This window comes from Trachurus trachurus (genome assembly GCF_905171665.1).
Source record: "Trachurus trachurus genome assembly, chromosome: 20".
Taxonomy (NCBI): domain Eukaryota; kingdom Metazoa; phylum Chordata; class Actinopteri; order Carangiformes; family Carangidae; genus Trachurus; species Trachurus trachurus.
The window spans coordinates 22,553,707-22,577,431 of record NC_139911.1 but is presented as its reverse complement, the minus strand read 5'-3'; the positions used below and the strand labels follow the sequence as shown (position 1 = coordinate 22,577,431).

The window sequence follows — 23,725 nt, the reverse complement described above, 5'->3', positions numbered from 1 at the left end:
AGATGGAGAATCATCAGGGTTTTAACAATGTTTAATCAACATGTGGAGTTGTGGATTTTCACGCACGTGCCGAACCTGTAACAATTAATATCGTCCCGTAGAGATCTCTTTCTAAGTTCATCTTCTTCCAACTTCAAGACGTCATGTTCGGCTCCAGGAGGCCGGGTCTACTCACAAACCTCCCACCAATCAGAGAATTTAAAATTGGAATTGGATATTGCCGGAATGTATGTGTTAATGAGTGAGATAGATAAAGAGTGACATAGATCCCAGCCTCACCCTGTGTTCTCTGCTGCTAAAAATACAGTGAGGGTAAAGTGACTCCCTGTGCCTCTTTGGGAGATGAGTGTATTAAAAGGAATGGACGCCCCCCTCCCATCTATTCCTCCATCACCCATCCATCAACCGTCACCTTTTCACTTGTTCTGTCTTAATCCATCCCTCCAGGTTCGGTCCTTTTTAGCATCCCCAGGCCTACAAGTGAACAGCTAAGCATTCCTCATGCTAACGCTTGCCATCACTGCTATCTTAGTGCGGGTCCATGCCTATGTTCCCACAGCCTTATGTTCCCACAGCCCTATGTTCCCACAGTTCTAAGATTTTTCTCAAAATGAGGCCCTATGTTCCCACTGGACTCTCTCTACCTATCTGGACTCTATCTATCTGGCCTGTCTAGCCTCTACCGGGTCTTTTTACTTAACTTAACCAACTCTTTTCTTCAATGCCTAAACCAAACCAATGGTGGGACCAAAGGGCTGTGGGAACATACGGCCTAATTTTCAGTGACAACAAAAGTTAGAAATGTGGGAACATAAGGCTGTGGGAACATAGGGCTGTGGGAACATAAATCCGTTAAATGGAACCAGGTAGTCCCAGTTTGGCCAGAAGGGCAGGAGCTTTCAAAGGCCCGAAGTTGGGATGATGAAAGGGTAAACAGCACAACTGAGACCGAAGTTTCAGTCAAAGTGTTAGTGGAAGTACAGCTACCTTCAAAGTCAATGGAAAACAAATACAAATAGACCTAACTTTGTAATTGGAAACCTGAAAATATTTTGTTTAACCCAGAACTTTGTGGACCCTCAAAGATATGAATATAGAATTAATTTCTCCAACATTAAGTCAGTTTGTGGTTGAAATTGATGATGTTCCCCTTAAAAGCTTTGAAATCAGCCCTAATTTGAGACTTGGTGTGTGACTCAGGTTGTTGCATGTTTCTGTCCATGCAAGTTCTAACTTAAGCTTGACCCTGCAGACACACTGCCTTCTTATGTCCAAACCTGAGTCTGATCCAGTTAGTGTAAGCTCAGTTTGTTTTTTATGATGCTGTTGGTCTGATGGTTAGAACTTGGGTACCTTGTGAATGATCATCCAAAGACCAACAAGACGGAACCAAGACATCATCTGTAAATTTTTGCCCAAGCCAGCCTGATCCGTCTGGTCCCATTGGACTCAAGTTGGGTATCCACCCTCTAAACGCATGCAAAGTTATTTTACCTGCATTGTATAGTTTACAGCATACAAGTAACCAACTGATCTTTGGGAAACCCAAAGGTTTTTGGTGGCTTTACCTGTGTGTTTGTTCATTGTTAGTCATTTGTTTATTCAGATCAAATATTCTTGATGACCATTAGCTGACACTTAGGTTCCTCAGCTTTCGCACACACAAGCAGCATCCTGTCAGAATTCAGTCTGAGTCAAAGCCAAAATTCCCTTTAACGTTCAGCCAACAGCCGACTGGTGATCAAACAGAGAAGAAGGAGGATGTGGAAGGAGGAGTGTGTTAGGATGTGAAGAGAATGAGGTGAGGTGAGAAAGGAGGTATGGAATTTGACGAAGAGAGAAGGGGACTCCCCGCCATCTAAAAGCCTCCACCAGCTGCTGCCTATATTTATCCTGCCATCACTGCTATATTTAACTCCGCCTCCCTGGAGAAGACATGAATGCCTCAGCAGCGACAAGGAGTGCTTGGCTGTCAGCCTTCCTTCATCGAAGGTGGGTGGAGTCTTGAGTTTTGCTAATTCGTCCCCAGTTCACTTAACTGACATGACTCTCTGTCTTGTATTTCAGTTTCCATCCAGCAGCATCTAGTGGACATTGGAGGAACTGCATCCTCCCACACCCCAGCAGTAGGCCTGCCACCAGGTGGGCTATACCTGCATTACCTCTGAGTGTGATGTGTGCAGTTCTTTGGCACCAGGTGAGGACAGTTTAAGTGTTTTAATTTTCAGCTTTACTGATCTGTTAAGTCATCGATAATAAGCAAATCCAAGGCTGCATTAAAATTACAGTAGTTAGTTGAATGTTAAAGGGATAGTTCACCCAAAATTGAAATTTCACTCATTATCTACTCACCCTCATGTCGACTAAGGGCTGGGAGAAGTTTCAGAGTTATCCGTGGCTTCTCTGAGTTACAGGGGGTCTCGGCATAGCAGTGCATGTCCATATAACGGTTGCAAATGGATACCAACTTTCTTCGTAACAAAAAGACACACCAAAAAGCATCCAAATACCTCCATGCTGCTCGTATGTAATGTCCGTCTTGTATTGAAGCCCCGAAATGCGAAATTGTCCCGAAAAAATGAAATAAGTCTATTCTATTCTATTCTATTCAAGCTTGTTTTGTAGTGGAAGCTCCTCTTCCCAGTTCGTCAAATTTGACGAACCGGGAAGAGGAGCTTCGAGAAGCTTCCGCTACAAAACAAGCTTGAAATATAGACTTATTTAATTTTTTTCGGGACAATTTCGCATTTCGGGGCTTCAATACAAGACGGACATTACATACGAGCAGCATGGAGGTATGTGGATGTTTTTTGGTGTGTCTTTTTGTTACGAAGGCAGTTGGTATCCATTTGCAACTGTTATATGGACATGCACTGCTACGTCGAGACCCCCTGTAACTCAGAGAAGCCACGGAGGACTCTGAAACTTCTCCCAGCCCTTAGTCGACATGAGGGTGAGTAGATAATGAGTGAAATTTCAATTTTGGGTGAACTATCCCTTTAAAGGCTATGTGGTTCATCAGTCTGTTTTTCAAACCAGGCATCAGCTCCATGTACTGTACTGTTCCTCTCTGGATGTATGACTTTGGTCCAGACTGAAATATTAACCTGACTTTTTATTCAGTCATTCAGACACTCAACATGAACTGTAATAAGTGGCAAACCACAGACCTTTCCTCTGGCGCCATCTCCAGGTCACATTTGAACTTCTACGAATGTAAAAACATCACACACATCCCAAAAAAAACAGTAACTGCTGGGTGCTGGACAGAGAAGAAGTACAACAATCTGCACACCAGAAACTGCCCCTCGACATATATTTAATGGTAAATCACCTCATGTAATGTTCTGTTGTCCTGAAGGCCATGTGCTGCCTTTGAATGTATTTGTGCAGACTCTGTTGGATGTTGGATTTTTGTACTTACTTCTCTGTCCAGCACCCAGCAGTTACTGTTTTTTTGGGATGTGCGTGATGTTGGATTTTTTTTGACATTTTAACTTCTCCAATACATTATTTTAAATACTTTTGATGGAAATTCAGTGCGTTTTGAGACCTGAACCAGTCCTTTTAAAACTCCATAAATAAAAAAAAAAACATCTCATCAAACCTTCTGTCAGTATGTGGACAAATTAAAATGACACAGTGGGTTTGAACATCATAATTTAATTCTAATTCATCTACAGCACAGTCTAAACAACAACTTCACTGTTTCATGCAGTATGCAACAACTACAGTAAAATCAGACCGGGTTCCCACAAGCATCACAAGACCGAGACCACGGCTCCACAAATGTTTGTGTTTGTCATCCAGCAGATGACAGATATGGCTCGGTGCTGCGATGCCCCAGGGAAGCTCAGCCCAGCTTATTCATCTATTCCTTCTACCACAATAAAACAACCAACACGGACACTTCGTACCATTGTTACAAATTATATAAAAAAAGAAGAAACTAAACCAAAAAAACACAAAAACAAACAGTCATTTAAATTATTATCAGTTTGTCCAAACACAAAAAAAACATTGGAATCCATTTCCGGAATGGCGTTAGCTGAAAATTAAGCAATAAAATAATTATAACAACAACCTGTACATGTCAGCTTGTACCTTATTATTTTCAAGCAGTAGAAAAAACAGCATTTTGGTTTTCAGGTGCGTCTCATCATAACAAATACAAAAAAATTAAAATAAAGTTAATCTGAGTTACATGTAGTTATTTTTGACCCTGTGAGAGGCAGCAAAAGAGAAAATAACACAAACACAGACACAAGTCTACTGCAGGAGAAATACCCCAGAGGGCTTTAGTGGTCCCTGATGATCCTGTAGTCCCGATACAGAGCGGCCCCTAGAGTATTAAGGCGTTATTACATAGTGGTGACAAACGATATAAAAAGAAAATCTGGCTAACCATGAGCAGCAGTGCGTCATGGGGAATATTAGTTTGAAACGAAACCAGGGCTGCGGTCAAAAACTCCTTTACAAACCATCTACACTTTCACAGCCCATTCACACTGGGTTATATTATTATACGTTACTGACATGGCTCAGTAAATGTTGCTGCAACAATGTCTTGTCTATTCTTTAATGTTTCCTATAGGCTAATGCTAATGTTAACTGGGTTCTTATTGTAGCTGCCACTCAGATACTTCCAGTTCATTTCTGCCGTAGTTCTGAAAGCTTTCCAAAGAAAATGGACTTTAACCGCAGCCCTGGTGTTACATTTTCAGTGCTGGCTAGCAAACGCCTCACTGCATTTTTAATTTGCAAAGACTGTTTTGATGCACAGTGAGCATCAACCTTTAACTGTTGCATCAAAAAGTACAGAAAAAGAATCCAGATTTGTAGTTTTATGGCGTCACTTTAAGGTGGATCCTAAACACAGAGGCAAAACACTACTTACTGACATTTAAATACCACCAACAGCATCCACATACTGTTTCTCACTATATGGCTCACACCCCTATGACTTCAAGTTATATGAGTGCTTGAGAAACGACTTCCAACGCATCCACTATGGGAAACATCTATATGTCTGAATTCAGTTTATCAGATCCTGATGTACATTTTCTTAATTTAATTGTTAATAAAATGAAGAAAAAAAACAAAAAACATTTGGCCACAAATATGGTTTCTGGCCATTTCAAAAAGAAGTGAATTTAGTGGTATTTAAATGTCAGCATTAGGTGTTCTGCGGTGTTAAATATCAACATAAAAGCACAGAAACAGCACTGGTCTGCGCCCCACAGGGTGAAAACAAAGAGACAACATTTTTGCAATTAGTATGAGGACGGTCCAGAGTGAAGATACAATCAGATAAATAATGTTTCCTGTTGGACGATCCACAGTGGTTCAGAGTCTGAGAGGACAGCAGCATCATGACAAACATAAACCAACCTGTATGTCTCCGCTCTGACTGCTGGAAAACACAAAGTCATCTGGAGACGATGAAGAGACAAAAATGTGCAGACAGAAAAAAAACAAAGACGGCAGAAAATCTTCAAAATAAGGCCCCTTAAGAAAGATAAAATAATTCTTTTTTTAAAAAAAGGGGGGAAAAAAGAGGCACCAAAAAGTCAAGATATCAAAAATGCAGTCTGTCTGTGTGGTACGAAAAATTGGACTTGTTGTATTTCACAGAAACTTGAGCAGCTACATCATCCGGGAGGACGTTCCTGACGGGAAGTGGCCGAGGTGCTGCTTCTGTCTCCGCCCACGCTTCGTCTTGTTGCACCTCCTGCAGGACACAACAGGACGCACAAGGCAACAACAGTGACTGACGACATCATTACATATGGAAACACAAGCTCCAACATGATTTATTACCGATACAAAAACATGTGTGAAATTCCCTCTTGACATTTGAGAAAATAACTGTAGCAGGACTTCGAGTGGAGATTTTTTGTGTCAAAATTCTCCCGAAGGAATTTTTTCATGGTCTTCATCAACTTGCTTAGTTGTCACGGAGATGGCTCGGTAGTTATTGTGTGACTTAATTTCCATGATGAACACATGAAGAACCGTCTGCATAGTATAGTGAGTCAAAAAATACTACTATATAATGTCTTAAGTTCAAAAAGTCATTTTATAGAGTCATGAAAAAATTCCACTATATGGTTCATTAAAAGTCATAGTGTAGCTGAAAATGTCACAGTGTAAAAAACCTTAAAAAGTACCTTAAAAAATACCACGGTGTTAAAATAATGTCAGCGTGGCAAGTTGGAAAAAGCGTTATATATGATAAAAATGTACTAGTTATTAAGTTATTAATATGTAAGTTATTAGAATAACTATACAAAGTCTGGTCATGAATGTGTCAGTATGAGAGCATGAGAAGGTTAAAGTTACGAGAAAAATGTCATAGTGAGTCAGAAAAAGTTCATTATATATTAAGTCAAATATGTCCGCATTGACAATCATGTCCATCTGTCCATCCACAGGTGAAGAATTGACTAAATGTCCACTTCCATATTGTTTCCTCTGTCCTCTGCTGCATTTCAATGTGTTCAATCATCGTTTTTTTTAAGCAGCTACAAAGAACTTTCATTTTATGTTGATTTTGGCGGCCCCTGTGGACAAAAAGCGGTAGTGTTTCTCTTCCTGAATCCTGTCCAAGGGGGGAGTTGTGGGTTCTACAAGTGAAGACCACTTCCTCATTCAAAATGTTGCAGTTCTCCAGCGGCCACTACGGGCTGGTACCAGAAGTGAGCAACTCTCCATTGACCCCCATGTTAAAATAGCCGACTTTACAGCTTAAAAAAACACATTTACAGCCTGGTACATTTAATTTTTTTGGTCTCTACCAATAGTTTCCACCTCCGTGAACACTGTGGTGGGGGGGGATTTTTTTGTACCACAACCGTTTTAGTGTTGTTTAGGCTTCAAATTCGTACATAAATGGGGGCGTGGTTACGTTGAGTAACAGGTTCGCAGACAGTTACTGGCTGTTAATTGGTTGCTTCGAATTCAGTGGGCGGGTTCTCGGCCGGCAAACCGCCGCATCTCCTCCAAATATGGAAACTAGACTCCCACTAAAATCCAAGATGGCGCAGTCCAAATGCCCGTAGTAGCGGCACAAAACAGACTCCCCCAAACCAATGGGTGACATCACGGGTGCTACGCCCATTCTTTTTACAGTCTATTGATCCTGTCCCAGTATCATCCATGACGGAAATATAACGACGAAAATGAGCTCGGTTTTTACTGTCTAATTATGTAGCAACATTTCAATGTTAATTCATAGCCTGGTCAGGTGTGCTGTCTCCTGCGGTCTCACTGCCGTAAATGGTTTCGTCTGGTGGACCGACTGACCGCTGCCTCCCTAAGGTTACACTGTTAAGGAAATAGCTTCTCGTCCCACCGATGGGTCCAACAGAGACATCAGTAGAAATGAGAGACTTTTAGGCCTTGTCCACACGAGCCCAGGTATTTTTGAAACCGTGAACATATGTTCCCGGTTGTATGTCCTGTCCACACGCAACCGTGCTTTTGGAACCCTGAAACCGTGGTTTTTTGAAACCGGAGTCCAGGGTGGGGTTTTGGGCCGGGGTTGGTTTCACCGGGTGCGTGTGGACACTGCAACCGTGATTGTTTTTCTCGTTTACGTCATAGCTGCACACATGCTGATGTAAACACTGCCAGCCCGCAGAGGTTGTTTGCAGAAGTTGACATGAGCTCGCAAAAATGGAGGTGAAAAAGTGGATTTTTATTATTTCACTTTTTTTTTTTATTCTTTTTTTTTTACATCATCTAAATGCTATTTGTATAGTTTTTCAATGAGAAAAATATAAGGAAACGGTCGTCAGGGCGATCCTCTTGTCAGCTCCAAACTCACCCTCAATCACAGAACACAGCTGGTTTTCCACACAGCATCATTTACAGTAACATGTGACGCTACAGATCAGCTGGGCCGCTGCCGGTGTGTTTTTAAATTACAGAACTACTACAGTAGCGCCGCAGTTTCTTATTCCCCACCTTGTTAGATTGAGAGTTTTTCGGGATGATTTTCATGAATGAACAGGCAATAGCCTATGTCACTGTCAGACCGGGTACGACGGGAGGGGAGGGGGGGAGCCTATGCGGAGATGAACGGAACGAGCCAAAAGCCGAACATTTATTCGTGACATCCGCGGTCGATATAAAGTGGATATGTTTCATTCATCCATGTTTTGACAACAGCCAGTGATAATGAGTTGCGCCGCACCGACAGCCTTGTCTCAGCCAGCCAGGTGACGCACACAGCACAAGAGTCAAGACACAGCGCAGCAACATGTGCAGGCTGCTGCAGCACTTCACGCCAAAGGAACACTGCTGAAAATAAAATAAATAGGCTACACGTAGTTTTTAAATTGTTTTTGCACATGTTTTCATCCATAAAATGACCAAAAATGAACACTATAAGCTGATTTCTTGATAACGAATTATTTAAACAGCATTTGTATAGAAATGATTCCGTTCCAAGCCTTTTGATCCATAAGCGGTTTCCACTGTATTTTGATTGGTTAAAACAGCCTTCCACACGTGCATTGCGTCACTTGGTAGCGGATTCCACGGTTGCGTGTGTACGGAGTGTTTTTATTACACCACTCGTGTGGACACGGAGCAAAACTCCGGTTTCAAAAATACCCGGGCTCGTGTGGACAAGGCCTTACATATCCAGTTAAAAGTTCTTTGTAGTTGCTTTACTGAGTTCCATCAGTATGTTTACTGCAGCAGCAGGTCAGTTACCACATTTAGACTTGTAGATGCAACTTTTGTCTCAATTTGTGTTTTGTTCAGACTTTGAGTTTTGAAAACACTTATAAAGTCATTGCAGCTGCACATTGATACCACATTATACACTGTGTTTGTAGTAATTGAGTAAGTGCAGTAGTAGTAGTAGTGGTGGAGTGAGTGGGAGTACCTGGTGAAGCACATCACCACGGCTACGATGACGGCGATCTGAACAGCTCCGATGATGGCGGCGATGAGGACGTAGTGAAGCTTCTGACCACTGGGAACCACGTACAGGATGTTAAAGTCCAGCAGCTGGTCACACTGAGAGCCGCCGTACGCTGCCTCACACCTGAAACACACACACACACACACACAGTAAACCAGGATTATCCAAACCTAATCCTGTTTAATCCAAAATAACCGTTTGTCCTAAAACCAGCTTTTTGTCTTTTCTCTCTCGCTCGCTTGCTACCGATCCGCATAATAAAGTACATTTATAATAACGTTTTCATAAATTTAGCGACATCACAAAATCCTGGAGGGTCTGTACAATGTCCTACAAGAAAAAAGGGTAGAATATAAGTCATATTATATTGAGTATTTAGCAGTAATATATGACACAACCTCTGCCATGCTAAGGAATGGCTTCTCTGTAATACATTCTATTGGTGGTGGGGGTTCCGATGAACAGGAAAAATGGGTGTGGCTGTTTTTTCCACCAAGGAGTGTTTTGGGTGTAAAACTAATGTTGGCGTTCAACTCAGAATCATGAAAAACCCCTAGTTTGACCCCTCACAAGATACTTAAGGGTTAGTTTCGAAATTTAACATTTAGGATTTTTCGAAAAATCTGGTTACACAACTTTGAGTAGTTTTTTTAGGGGGTTTCCCATGGGAGTTGAATTTCAACATTTTATTATATGATATTACACACCTACCTAAACACAATGATGGAGAAATGTCTTGGTAATGATTTACTTCCCAGATTCTCATATGTTTCCAATGGAGAATAATGTGGAAAAATGCAATGCTGAGGTCAAAGACCCCTAAAGGTCACCAAAGGTCAGCCACCAAGAGATGAAATGCTGAGAGTTTCATGCTTTAGTCATAAAATGCACGATACCTTCCATATATGAGCTTATCTGCCCCACTAATAGACTCACAAACAGCAGAACCTGGACCAGACAGTCCGCACACAAACAGACACACACACACACACACAAAGACAGGTGTTACCTGCAGGTGGGCAGGTTGTGTCTCATCTCGCACTGGCCGTGTTCACAGAAGTGGACGTAGTCGTCAGGACAGGGGGTGGGATTGTCCATGAAGCCGTCGTCCTCACCAGGCTTGGACACAGCTGGAAAACAAACCCTGGGTTATGACTGACAGGTAAAGAGACGCGCTGTAGGAGTACAGGTGTGTGTGTGTGGGGGGGGGGGGTTCTTACCATAGACATCTGGTTTGCTCTTGACACCGTCGTCCTTCCTGTTTTTGTCTGAAACACACGAGAAAGAAAAAGATAAGACACCAAATCTACTTTCATTGCTAAACTATTTTTTATTCTTTCTAATTATTCTCATCTCTTATCTTTGTGGTGGAGGGTTAGAAAGCGGTGGCAGCATTTGCACTGTTTCAAATAAGGTTTTTAATTAAAATTACCTCTTGTAATTGATCATTTTTCACTTCGGCTACAAGCTGTTTTTAAAGAACAGGTACTAAATCAACAGCTGTGTTTGAAGAGTATTAAAGGGACTGTTGAGGACAAACACACAACAGGGAGCATGTTGCCCCATGTTGGACCATTTGAAGTCTCTCCCACACCACAGCTGATGCTCAGTGGGGAAAAGGAAAACAAGGAGACAATTGTCCCTGAAGAAGAAACAACACCGTAGTTTGGATACTGTGAGTGAATACATTACAATGGTGAACTCTCTATGTAAAGGACTAAATAGAGCAGTGGTTCTCAAACTTTTTTTTCATCAAGGACCCCTAAATTGATACAAATTAGACCAAGGACCCCCATTGGACAACATTTTGAAGCAAACACCAGAAATACACAAATATGTGTTCTGAGACTGAAGAATGTTACTTTTTTAGTCAATGTACGTTCAAATTAGGGCCAGTGTTGTGAATTTTTGTTCATATTGTAGAGACATTTCTGGGAAAAAACTGGTACAATTTTTTCAAAAATGTTTAAACATTTCTAGAAAATAAGTGGTAAAATTTCTCAAAAAAACTGAAATAAAGAAAAGAAAAAGTGGTAAAATATAATAATAACTTAAAAAAAAAAAAAAAAAAAAGGACCACTGGGGGTCTCCGGACTCCACTTTGAGAACCATAGTGAGTGATTATGGAAACAACCAAGGAACAAAAGGACCTGACAGACTCCTGTCTGCCTGGTCCATGATGCACACTGGTGCTCTGCACTGCTGACTGAGAACACACAAAAGAGGAGGTGGAGACACTCAAACAACACACACACACACACACACACACACACACAGAAGCTTAATCAGGATGGAAGGAATTCTTCACCCTTGTTCCAGTAAATGTTGTGGGTGAATGAGCAGTGGAGGCAGGAGGACACACAGGCTCAGGATGTTCACACATCAATTGGTGTGAGTGGCTGTGAGGAGCAAGGTGCACTGACAACATGACAGTACCACAGTACTCAGAGTGCTGAGTGCTGCTGTAAACAACACACACACACACACACACACAATCCTGTCCTACTCCAGGACAACGTGAGTGGTGCAGGTTTCTCCTCCTGTTATAATGTATAGATATACTGGTACAGTATGTGCTTGTATGTTCAAGAGAATGAACATTATGCATTTTCTATAAAGACCTCTCTATGTTAAAGGGATGTTTTAACATTTTGGCAAATTCACCTATTGCCATAATCCCTATAGTTTTAGGAGTAGGTTCATTACCTGTAATTGTCGGTGTAAACTGTTTCTAGATCAGTGGAGGAGAGATGAAAGCTGCACGGTATTTCCACGGATCCCTCATCAAATTAAATACACAATCCAACAACTCCAAAACGCTAGTTACGGTTACGCATTTGCCTCAAAAACAACTCTGTCTCATAATGTTACATTATTATCATCTCATAGCGTGGTGAATGTGCAGGTCACAACTTCACAACGTTTTGGAGTTGTTGATTGTGTATTTGATGAGTTTGATGAGGGAAAAGCGGAAATACCACATGCCTCCGTAGCGTAGCTGAGCAGCTCACGTCTCTGCCCCGCCGATCTCAAAACAGCTTGCACCTACGATTAAAGGTAACAAACCTACTCCTAAGACTATAGGGATTATGGCCATGGGCGAATTTGTTAAAATGTTGAAGTATCCTTTTAAATGTATAATCTAATTACCGTTGAGGAAAGTCCTTTGGTTAAATATAGAGTTGGCTGATAACTTTCTGACTTTATGGAGCCACTTGAACCATGCAGTGGTTTTTGAATCATGTAGAGTCTTTACATGGTTCAAGTGGCCCAATTCCCATTTTTTGGCTCAGATCGGATATGTAACATGAAGGTGTAAACGGGACAAATACGCATGGAATCGTAAATTGTCAGATCAGATTCAGGCCCCCGTTATATGTGGAAATAAATCAGATATAATTTGGATATCTGCCAATACGTCTGTAGTCTAAACAGACAGGTCGGATCTTTCCTGGCAATGCGTGTCGTACGTCATCAATGGACTAGCATGGCCAGCTGTGGCCAGCTGTGGTCACGGACACAGGAGTTATTTCAGTGTTTCATTTTCTTGGTGTCCAAGCATCTGTTTTTTTTCCTCACTAGTTCTTGTTTCCATATAACATTCATTTCTATGCGGATCCAGGGCGAGGGAGGGAGTGTGAAAGAGAGGAACACCAGATTTCACGTTTCACTACCGGCAAAAACTGAAACGAGACGATTAGAAATCAAGAGAGGAAAAACAAACAATGTCCACATATAAGAGGCTTTGTCCCGTCTTCACTACGTGAGCTGCAGAGGATCGAACAGAGGTACAACTGTTACTGTCACTGTCAGCTGCTCATCTCACAGCTCCGTCCCACACAGCCAAGTCACTAACTTTATTTTGTAAGGACAGACTAGATGTTCACTTTGTACCATCATCAATCAATCAGTCAATCATATCAATCAATCTCATCAATCACTGTCAATCACCGTCCGGTTTGCCTGTCCACCTGCTGGCCCTGTGTGTGACCTCTACCTTTGCTCTGCTGGCTGTGTCACTGCTGTCCTACTGCTCTTATTGCTCTTACTGCGTCACGGTGCACGTCACCAATATAAGCCTTAAATCCACATCCCTTGCTTTTTAGTTTTTAGTATGTTTTTATCTGAATTTTGTATTATAATCTACTGGAACTCTGTATTTTAACCTATTTATTGCACTCATTGCACTTTCTTTTCTTGTTGTATGCTTGCCATTGTTAGGCTACTGTTGTATATTCTGGTGTGTGTGTGTGTATGTATTGTATGTACAAGGCAGTTGTTTCTTCCTGCACTACTTGCCCAAGACAAATTCCCCTTGCGGGACAAATAAAGTTCATTTGATTTGATTTGATTTGTAAACAGTGACGGGTTGGGTATAAACTCTGAACACCAGACTCACCTTCCTTAGAATTATTATGGAATTATAATCTCCCGTCTTTTAAACAAACAAACAAACTATCTTATTTGTTTCACGCAGGCAGGGCAGGTGTTCAGCAGATATCTGAACTGGGTCACTTCTGATAGAACATGTAAACACACAGTCAGAAGATCAGATATAGGCAACAAATGGGAAGTGTAAAGAGCCTGAGGGATCTGTCCTGGTGTCATGGAGACAGTGGGACTCTGATGTCACACAGGAGCAGGTTGTCATGTTCACATGTGACCAGCTGGTTGCTCAGTCGGCCATGTTAATCCTCTGTGTGTGTGTGTGTGTGTGTTTTCAGATTGGGGTCAGGTCATCATTCAATATAGATGAGCTGAAAGACAGTCTCCTTTTTCCCCTTTATTCTACATTTTTTCTGTTCTCCTTCTTTCTCCTCCTCTCCTCCATCCTTTCTTTTCCCATCCCTTCCATGTTTTACTGTTTCATTTTCGATCATCCCCCTTCTCTCTCTCTCTCTTTGATGTATTCTCTCTTTTTTGCATCATCTATCTTCACCTCCATATTCTCTTTTAGACAAAAAAGTGGCATGTCATTTTTCCTCTTTACCCCTCCCTCTCCCTTCTCTCCTTCAGTTTCCTTTCCTCTATTCTTCTGGTCTTCATCTACATTTCTCTCTTCTTTCCTTTCCCCATTTGCTTTCACTTTGTTTTCCTTTTCTTTCTGGTTATCTCCTCCTTCTCTTCCTGTCATCCACCCTCTCACACAGTTTTTTTCATCTGCTCTTTTACTCTCTTCCTTCATGCCATCCCCTTCCCATGTCTGGTCTTCTCTTGTTTTTTTTTCTTTTTATTCCTGTGACAGTCCTTTTCTTTTGTCTCCCTTTCTCTTCTACTTGTCATCATCCTTTCTCTCTCCTCCTCCTCCTCCTCTCTGTCCTCGGGGCCTGTTCTCTATGTGACGTTTGCTGCTCCTCACGTTGCTGCTAGACGCTGACAGAGCTATTGAGGTCACTACTCCGGCACAGTGAGAGTTTTGTGTTCATCGATCAGCAGCTTCCTGTTGTCTGGTTACCTTGGCAGCGTCCCACATGTTTGATGTCGATCTTGAGCTGTTTGAGGCAGGACGCCTCCCGGACGTGGCACGGCGTGTCGTAGGTGACGCCGTCGCCGCCGCACACCGGGTTGTCGTTGTGGCCGTTGCACACAATGTTACACATGCAGCTGAACACACAAACACAAATACAAAGTTAGTTGTGTAGCAGTTGTATGATTTACTGTACTCATCATGAACTCCTGGGGAATATTCTGTGGAGAGGCTTTTATTTTGAAGGCTGTATTTTGCTGCTTAGATAAGAGCTATAACTTGGCTGTGACACGTTTGACTCTCAACATTTAAATCTTAACATTTAACCCTCCTGCTGTCCTCCTGGGTCAAGGAAGGAAGGAAGGAAGGAAGGATAGATAAAGGGATAGAAGGAAGGAAGGAAGGAAGGAAGGAAGGAAGGAAGGAAGGAAGGATGAAGGGAAAGAAAGAAGGAAGGAAGGACGAAGGGAACGATGGGAGGAAAGAAGGAAGGGAAAAAGGAAGGAAAGATAGATGGAGGGAGGGAGGGAACAGATTGGGTCAAAAAAGAAGGAACAAGTAAGGATGAAGGGAAGGAAGGGAGGGAGGCAAAAAGGATTGTGGAAAGAAGGAAGGGAAAAGGAAGGAAGGATTGAGGAAGTGAAGAGATTGGGTCAATTTGACCCAGAAGGACAACAGGAGGGTTAAACAAAGTGTTTCCACTGGTTATGTGGAGTTTTACGTTTCCATGGTTTCCAGCCTACCTTACTGGACTGAGCCCATTAAACAGGTTATTTATGAAACACTAATCATATTACAGTTTTACTCCATTGGTCTGGCTCATTTCTTGAAACAGAAATTACATTCTCAAAACAACATGGACAATTGTATTTCTCATTCATTTCATCAAATTGCAAATGTCTCGGTAGGTAAAAGTACAGGTAGCCTACAGTTAGCATGGCATCATTTCATTCTATAAGTCATCACATGCACAATGGTCTATTCAATTGTCAAAATTAGTCAAGAACATAATACCATGAATACCATATATTTATTTACAGCACTGTAGGCTATTTATAATTTTCCTTGTTTTTGTTTATGTCTTTTATTACAGTATATCATGCTGTATTTTCGTTTACTCTGATAAATGGAAGTTACTTCATGTGTGAATAAAAACGGCTACTTTTCCCTGGCAGAGTGCAATGTGTCATGTCAAACCTTGGCGGCTACTCTTACCCTAAAATCCTGGACTGAATTAAACTGATCACTGTCTGAGGTCCATCTCCTCCCATTGCATTCAAATTCCAATCTGAAGGGATTTTTACTTTCCACAGGAACCTAATTATCCTTCTCTTAAATATATTTTCTCTGTCATTGTTCTGCTTTTGTCACATCATTTTTTGCTGTTATTTTCTTCAAGTCCTACCTTGATTCCTGCTGCTATTGATCTTTTTGTCTTTTGTTTAGCTCATGTATGTTGTCTGTTTGTCTCTTGTTTTGTATTATTGACAGCGGTGGAACCTTGTACAAGTCCGTCTATGAGGGATATTTCAATGCTCCTCTGCCATAGTGACTAAACATCTAAACATTTTGGACTTGCAGTGTTCACACGATGCCAAAGGGACGATGCATTTTGGAGGCACTGGCAATTTATAAGAGAAGGAAGGAAATGTAGTTTTGACACATGAGTGAACTGTTTTGGGTGATCAAAGTGATCGATGGCGTTGTGTTGAACTGTAGGACTGTTTTGCCAACTGATCTTATTGTTTTGAGAATGTAATAAGAAACGAGCCAAACCAACGGAGAAAAGCTGAAATGTGGATAAATCTGAACACGGTGGTGCTTGCATGCGTGTGTGTGTGTGTGTGTGTACTAACAGTGTATCCTCAGAGTCTTCATCACACTCGGCTCCAAATTTGCAGTTTCCACATTTCGATGCCTTTTTACCACCACCGCGACCGGAGCCCTCGTCATCTGCAGAGACACAAAACGTCATGACAACACGTCTTTTCTTTTCTACCATTCAGGGGCGGGTCCAGAGTATTTTCTGGTGGGGGGCACAGCGGGTAACAACAATGAAAGCTGCCACTGATCGCTGTCTTGAATATTGATATTGTACAGTTACACACTGTTTACAGTATCATTAGCCACATATATTATTTATATTATATTATTATTTATTATATTTCACATTGTAAGGAAGATGCCTATGACCTTTCATTTTTCCACTTGTAAATATTAAAATTATAGTCAATCAATAATCAACTCTATCTTGTAAATAAGAAGCAACACAATAAATTCTCAAAGTGAACATCAGTATCTTATAGTTTTACCCAGTAGTTAGAGCTCAACTCTGTACATCTCAGAATAACCAGAACAAGAATGACTCAAATGGTCAAATTGAGAACAATAACAATCTTACACCATTTTCTTTATTTACTAGACAGAACACTGGGATGTTTGCTGTACAGAGTTGATTAAGAGCCTTAGCCTTATAGCTCTGTCCATTGAACATAGCAGTGGTGAAGAGCTTTACACAGTGATTGACATCACAAGTCAATGACCACAGGGTGGCCTATCAGATTGCAGGGGGGGCGGGTGCCCCCCTGTGCCACCATGGAAGACCCGCCCCTGCTACCATTATCATTAGCATCGGTCATGTTTTGAATATTCCATTAAGAAAACCAACAAATACGTTTCTTTACCTCCATCTCCAGATCCTGAACCACCATCTGACAAAGACAAAGACAGAGACAGAGACAGAGACAGAGACAGAGACAGAGACAGAGACAGAGACAGAGATATGTGTTTATTAGTAGACAAAAAACCTTTCTGCACCAGAGAACATGATCGTGTCTTTTTGATTACAAAGTAATCAACCAACTCCACATTGTTGTTTATGTCAGTAAAAAAAAGAGCGTTACCGTGGTAACAAGGTCCCTCTGACACGATGCTGATGCCTCTCTGCTTCTTGCAGGCGGCTCTCCTCAGGAAACACTCGTTCTGGTACGTGTCTCCGTTGGACCCGCACACAGGGACGTACTTTTTATTGCACTGCAACACACACACACACAAGCTTGGTTTACCTTGGCAACAACAACAACCCTTCAACCTTGTGAAGCTCAAGCTGCCCTCTTTATATATTGATAATCAACACATCAAACATTAATTCTGGCCTTGGACGTGTCAGTGAAGGTAAATCAATAGAGGAGATGAATAGAAACCTCATCTCCTCTAGTGGAGTGGATGAGGCTGTTTGGTTTGTTTATGCAGGTGCTAAACTGTCAATCAAAGGCCTGACTCCGCCCCCAAAGCACGACATTGTGACAGACGTTTGAATACGGAAGATAAACCGTTACAGGAGCGACCTTACCAGTGCTCGCTATCAATGCCAATCACTTTGTATCCATGGTAACAACATGTGCATCAAAACCTGATGCTGCGTTCATAACAACTCGGAGGTCGACTTCCGACGTCATTGCGTTCACGCTGCAGGAACTCGGAAGAAAAAAAACATGGATACCTGAAGGAAGTTTGGCGTATTGTGGCTCAAGACGGAAAATTAATGCAGCAGTAAATTATATTTATTTTGGAGGAGAGGAGACGCCACAGATGAGTGCACATTTAATGTTACAGTCTTGATAACAGTTAAACGTTATTTCCGTCATATACGAGGAACACAATTTCACACCGTAGGCTACAACTAATATAAACGTATTTCATATAGGCTACTGCAATAATACACAAAAATATGCATTAAAACCTCAACAAACAACTTCAAATGTCTAAATTCTAACCGTTTAAGACGAGGGCTGCCATGTTTTGATGTGGTCGTGACGTAAAGTCGGAAAGTCGGAGCTCTGATATGATACCCGAGTTTCCGACCTGGAATTTCCGAGTTCGGCGCCGTTCAATTCATTTTTTACAACTCGGAGCTTGTTTTTTTCCGACTTCCGAGTTGTCTTGAACGCAGCATGAGTATGGGAAGTTGTGTGTGTGTGTGTGTGTGTGTGTGTGTGTGTGTGTGTGTGTGTGTGTGTGTGTGTGTGTGTGTGTGTGTGTGTGTGAGACTCACGTGGAACTGGCAGACACACTTGATGTCGGCTCCGTTCTCGCGGCAGGTTCCTCCGAAGCGACACGTCCCGGCGTCGCACACACGCAGGTCGCTCTTCTTCTCTGACAGATCTGAGGTGGAGAAACAGACGGAGCCACATGAGCCTCAGCTGAGGAACAACAACACAATATCAAAACAATATCCATCTAACATCCACCTCAGAGGTAGAGTTCATAAAAAAAAAAAACCATGTTAAAGAGACGCTCCCTCACTGAGAATCCTCCTGTTTTTAGGTCCCCTTCACTATCACAGTGATCCAGTGACAGTTATCAATCAATCAATCAATCAATCAATCAATCAATCAATCAATCAATCAATCAATCAATCAATCAATCAATCAATCAATCAATCAATCAATCAAGTTTTATTTGCATAGCACTTTTCATGCCCACAGCAGCTCAAAGTGCTTTAAAAACAATGAACATAGAGGACACAAATATAGATACACTTATACATTCACATACACACACATTCATACAAGAATTTAAAACACAAGAAAGGCTATCTTACACTCAATGGTTTGCAACGGAGAAAAACACTAGAGAGTAAATAAAATAAGATAAAATAGATTAGTGTAATGGGATAAAATAAAAATAAATGAACTAAAATAGAATAAAAATAAAATAAAATAGGTGGTAACGCTTTATAATAAGTACAAACACAGTTAAAAATGTTTTACTCATCATTGATAAGCACTAACGGTATTATAAACTACATACTAATGAGTATTCATATGTTATAAATGAAGAATTCAGTATTTATTAATGTTTAACTAATGCTAAGTAGTGTGTACTTATTATAAAGTGTTACAAAATAGGTAAAGTCAAATAAATCATTGTGTATAATGTATAGACAGATCAAGGGGATAGAGAGATACTGCAATTAAAACAATAAATGGTCTTATGGAAATATAAAAATAATAGAATTCAGTTAAGCCAGGCTGAAAAGGTGTTGGTCTTCAGTTTGTCCACATTCTCTGCTCCCCTCAAGTCTTCCTGCAGTCTGTTCCATTTCACAGTAACAGTGTGAACATGATGCTGCCCTGCAGACAGGAGCTGATCACAGCTCATTCAGCTGCTACAGCATCATACAGACAAACAGAGTCCAAGTGAAGACTGGAAGTGAACACTGTAGCTTCTGTTGCAGCTCTAATGACTTTAAACAGCCTTCTATCTGCTGGTAACTACATTACAATGTGTTAAACAATCTGTGTGTTTACATACTGATCATATCTGTGCAGCAGAGTCACTAATTAAACTTATTAAGGATTGTAATGAGCTCAAAGCTGAGTCGGAGCCAGAGAAGCCTTCTGATCTGGATCACCACAGACCACAGGATCTGTCCTACAGATGTAGACCAGCACCAGAGTGGCTGACACGCACACACACTCACACACACACAGACGCCACATGAAAACACACAAACAACAATGCAGACCCACTGGCAAACACAGAGACACACTATTATCCAGGGTAGTAATTTAATGATGGCAGCCGATTGGCCGCTGGCCCCCGCAGGCTAGCCAATTAGAGCTGGTAATTACAGGGGTCATGACCCCCGCCTCCCCTGTAATTAGTAAATACCTCAGTGTGCTGAGGCAGCCAGAACAACCTGCTCCGTGCACACAAACACACACACACACACACACATCGGCATGGGTGGACAAAAAAGCAGAAACACAGAGTTCCCAGGATCCTCTCTGGCTGCAGAATCAATGTCTGTGTGTTAGAGTCGACCGCTGACATCACTGCTCTGACTTCACCCTCCTGTTGTCCTCCTCGGTCAAGGAAGGAAGGAAGGAAGTTAGGAAGGACGAAGGGATAGATGAAAGGAAGGAAGGAAGGAAGGAAAAAAAGAAGAAAGGAAGGGGAAAAGGAAAGGGAAAAGGAAGGAAAGATAGATTGGGTCAAAAAAGAAGGAAGAAGGAAGGAAAAAGGGAAGGAAGGAAGGAAGGAAGGGAGGGAGGCAAAAAATATTGTGGAAAGAAGGAAGGGAAAGGGGAAGGAAAGAAAGATGGAGGGAGAGAACAGATTTGTTCAAGGAAGGAAGAAGAAGGAAGGAAGAAGGGAAAGGGAAGGAAAGAAAGATGGAGGGAGGGAACAGACCAGGTCGAAGGAAGGAAGGAAGGAAGGAAAGAAGGGAAAAAGGATTGTGGAAAGAAGGAAGGGAAAAGGGAAGAAAAGAAGGAAGGATGGAGGAAGGGAAGAGATTGTCAATTTGACCCAGAAGGACAACAGGAGGGTTAAAGTGACCGCAGCCTCCTTCATAATGTGTCTGATAACAACTCTGATGACATCACACTGGTCTCACATGATATTAGTTTGTCAAACACAAACTTCCATCTCAGACGCTACACTGACGACTCTTTAAATCCATTTTGAAGATGCTGAGGGTCACCTCACCATTATAAATCTGTCGGCGCCAGCAGGAGAAGAAAGACGTGAATGTTGTTTAACAAAACGATGGAGACAGGAAACCTGCTGAAGTCCAACCTGGGACTCAAGTTGGGGTCAAAAGGGTCAAGAGAGCTGGGAATCAGGTTCAAATGAAATGGAAACCTCCACATGTGCTCAGTGTGTGACAGTGGAAGCTATTATTCTGTGAGATTCAAACTGAAACTGAGATAATCTGAAATGTGTTAAAGCTTTACTTTGATATCAACTGGTAGCACCTGTACATCTATTATCAGAATCCTGCACATTCTACATTCCATATGTGGTGGTTCAATGACTATTATAAAATGGAGACGTGAAATCCGGCAATCTGATTGGTTGTTAACTGTGTATATAACATAATGAGTGTATACCACAGCTGCAATTCTAAAGCCTTATCACAGCATATCACTCCGCCTCAGGGAAGTATGATAGGAAGTTTGTCTGTTTGGTAGCAAAAGGTAGCCAGTGTTTTGACGACGTTAACAAATTGACTAAATTAGTTGAATTCACATGTTCATGGTTAACTTTCACATCTGGGGAGGGTTAACAATGGTAGAGTGGATTGAGACGTGACCCTCTCACGAAAAAAAGACGAGGAAAATACGACATGCAGAGCCAATGTCTGGAGAGATGGGACTATTCCTTTTATTTTTCCCTTTACAGTGGGGCTATATTAGATAATAGTGTATTTCTGATTGAATAAAAGCTACATTAAATTGATTGTGTATGCCTCTTTCATATTGCCGTTATTGGTAACCGTTTAATAAAAGCAATACATCATACCGTATACCACAGCATGTCGTGATGTATTGCTTAAATATATATAAGAATAGTTGCGAGGTAAAGAAGTATATATTGTATATGAATTGAATTTATATTTATTTACGTGTCATGCACCAATTAAGGCGCCCAGCCTATAAGGGCTTACAAGACACATTATCCTCATATTTAGACACCAAACAAAATCATCAGAGCACAGACAAAACCAAACAAAAACAGAAACCACATGGAATTCACAGAAATAATTCACTTTTTCTTTTTGACCAGGCACTTTTTATGAAAGTAGCTATAGTAAAGACTTCTTTTCTGAAGAACCATTCCAAATTTACCTCATCATCAACCCAAAACAACTCAGGTTTCACATTTTGCATTTTCTGAAACAAAAACTACCTGTTCTGGCTTCGTCATATAACGGACAATGAAACACAAAATGCAGTTCATCCTCAATTACATTTAAATTACATAATGCGCATAGTCTTTCATCCTCAGGTACTGAGTTAAACCTACCAACTTCTATTGCCAGAGGGAGAATCCCAGCCCTCAACTGGGCACATAAAGATCTCTTGGATCTATCCAATGGCAAAGTCACACAGGGTTCTGAACAATATAAATTTTTCAATTGGCAATAGGTTCTGAGCTTTGGTTTAAACCAGATATCATTATATATATATTATTGGTTGGGAGAGTAGCAGCTACAGATCACAGGGTCAAAGCTCAGGTGGATAACGATTGTCAAACAAGCAATGGATGTTGAAACTCTATGCAAATATTATGTGTCACAACTATGCTAACACTTTGTACTGTTGATCCACCTGAAAATTAAATAAATAAATACATTTGGTAAAAAAAAGAGAAAGAAACAGAATCAGGTTCATAATCAGTTCATCTCTAACTTGAGTCTGGTCTGCTCTGTGCTGCTGTGGACACCGGTTGACTGGGTGACGGAGGTAAACAGCTGGTGGAGCCGATTCTCCACAAGAGCTGGTAAAAAATTTCTCAAATTCTCTGGTCGTGCAGCTGCGTCGGTTTACTGAAACAAACACGGACACATGGACCCGACGACACACATCTGCTGCAGCTGCCGAGGAGTTCACATTACCAGACAGAGAAGCTCTTTGCTTCATTTCAGCATCTGAACTGAGTCTATAGGCTACATGACATCCACCATCAGAGCTCATCCATATGTCCAGTTCAGCCTTCCTGAGCTACATCAGCTCACATCAGTACCTACAGCTTCACACAGCCGATTTTAAACTCCAGTCACCTCCATCACCAGGCCCTGTCATCAGTCTCAGACACTGAACTGGGTCAGTGTTGATACAACCTGTCAGCTCGCATTCTGATCTTCATCCTCGTCTGGAGGTTTTCAAAACATCTCCCTGAAGCCTTCACAGCTGTCAGCACACACACACACACACCTTTTCAATAATGTTTGGTTGCTATAGTGACTAACTTCTCATCTGACAGCCAGCGGTTGCATCAGGAACCAATTACAGCTTGTTTACAGAGTGTGACAGGTCTGCAGGGAGCCGGGCCGGAGCCTGTGGGGAGTTGATGTGAGTAAAGGCTCCGTTTACACACGACAACGCTGAAGACAACCTGCACACAGATGTTTGTGTGAGTGGAGACGATATGGAAACTACAAGAGGCAGGAAGTGAAGCAGGAACCAAAGTCAGGAAGAGTGTGGTTCTTTTATGTGACATAAAAAAATATCACAGCTGGAGACAGACGGAAGTATCCCATAAACACTGCTCTGCTCTGCTGGACGCTTTCATGTTCTGCCTTTGCACAGAACTTTATTGACACAATTTATGGATAAGGTTTTATACTCATTTGCTATTTCTGAGGGCAACAACATCTGGCTGAGGTGTATTGTTCTTTTTGTTTTTTGTTTTTGTCATTGTGGCCATCAAGGCATTTACGGTGCAGCTACAGTGTCCAAGACAAATTTCCCTGAACGGGACAATAAAGTTTATCGTATCGTAGCGTATCGTATCGCAACAATCACCACTGA

At 41.5% G+C, this 23,725-nt stretch overlaps 1 protein-coding gene across 1 annotated transcript in view; it reads right to left on the bottom strand.

The window, feature by feature from the left end:
- Window positions 1-5,646: 5,646 nt before the first annotated feature.
- The window catches only part of LOC311003385 (tomoregulin-1-like), a gene marked incomplete at both ends in the record, with an annotated part of 28,774 nt that continues 10,695 nt past the window's right edge, over window positions 5,647-23,725 (bottom strand). Inside the window, 9 exons of the mRNA XM_083995125.1 lie at window positions 5,647-5,731; window positions 8,897-9,058; window positions 9,945-10,065; window positions 10,156-10,203; window positions 14,391-14,539; window positions 16,259-16,355; window positions 17,087-17,113; window positions 17,306-17,435; window positions 18,457-18,566. Coding sequence (XP_083851251.1) covers window positions 5,647-5,731; window positions 8,897-9,058; window positions 9,945-10,065; window positions 10,156-10,203; window positions 14,391-14,539; window positions 16,259-16,355; window positions 17,087-17,113; window positions 17,306-17,435; window positions 18,457-18,566 — 929 coding nt within the window. The remainder of the gene's footprint in view (window positions 5,732-8,896; window positions 9,059-9,944; window positions 10,066-10,155; window positions 10,204-14,390; window positions 14,540-16,258; window positions 16,356-17,086; window positions 17,114-17,305; window positions 17,436-18,456; window positions 18,567-23,725) is intronic.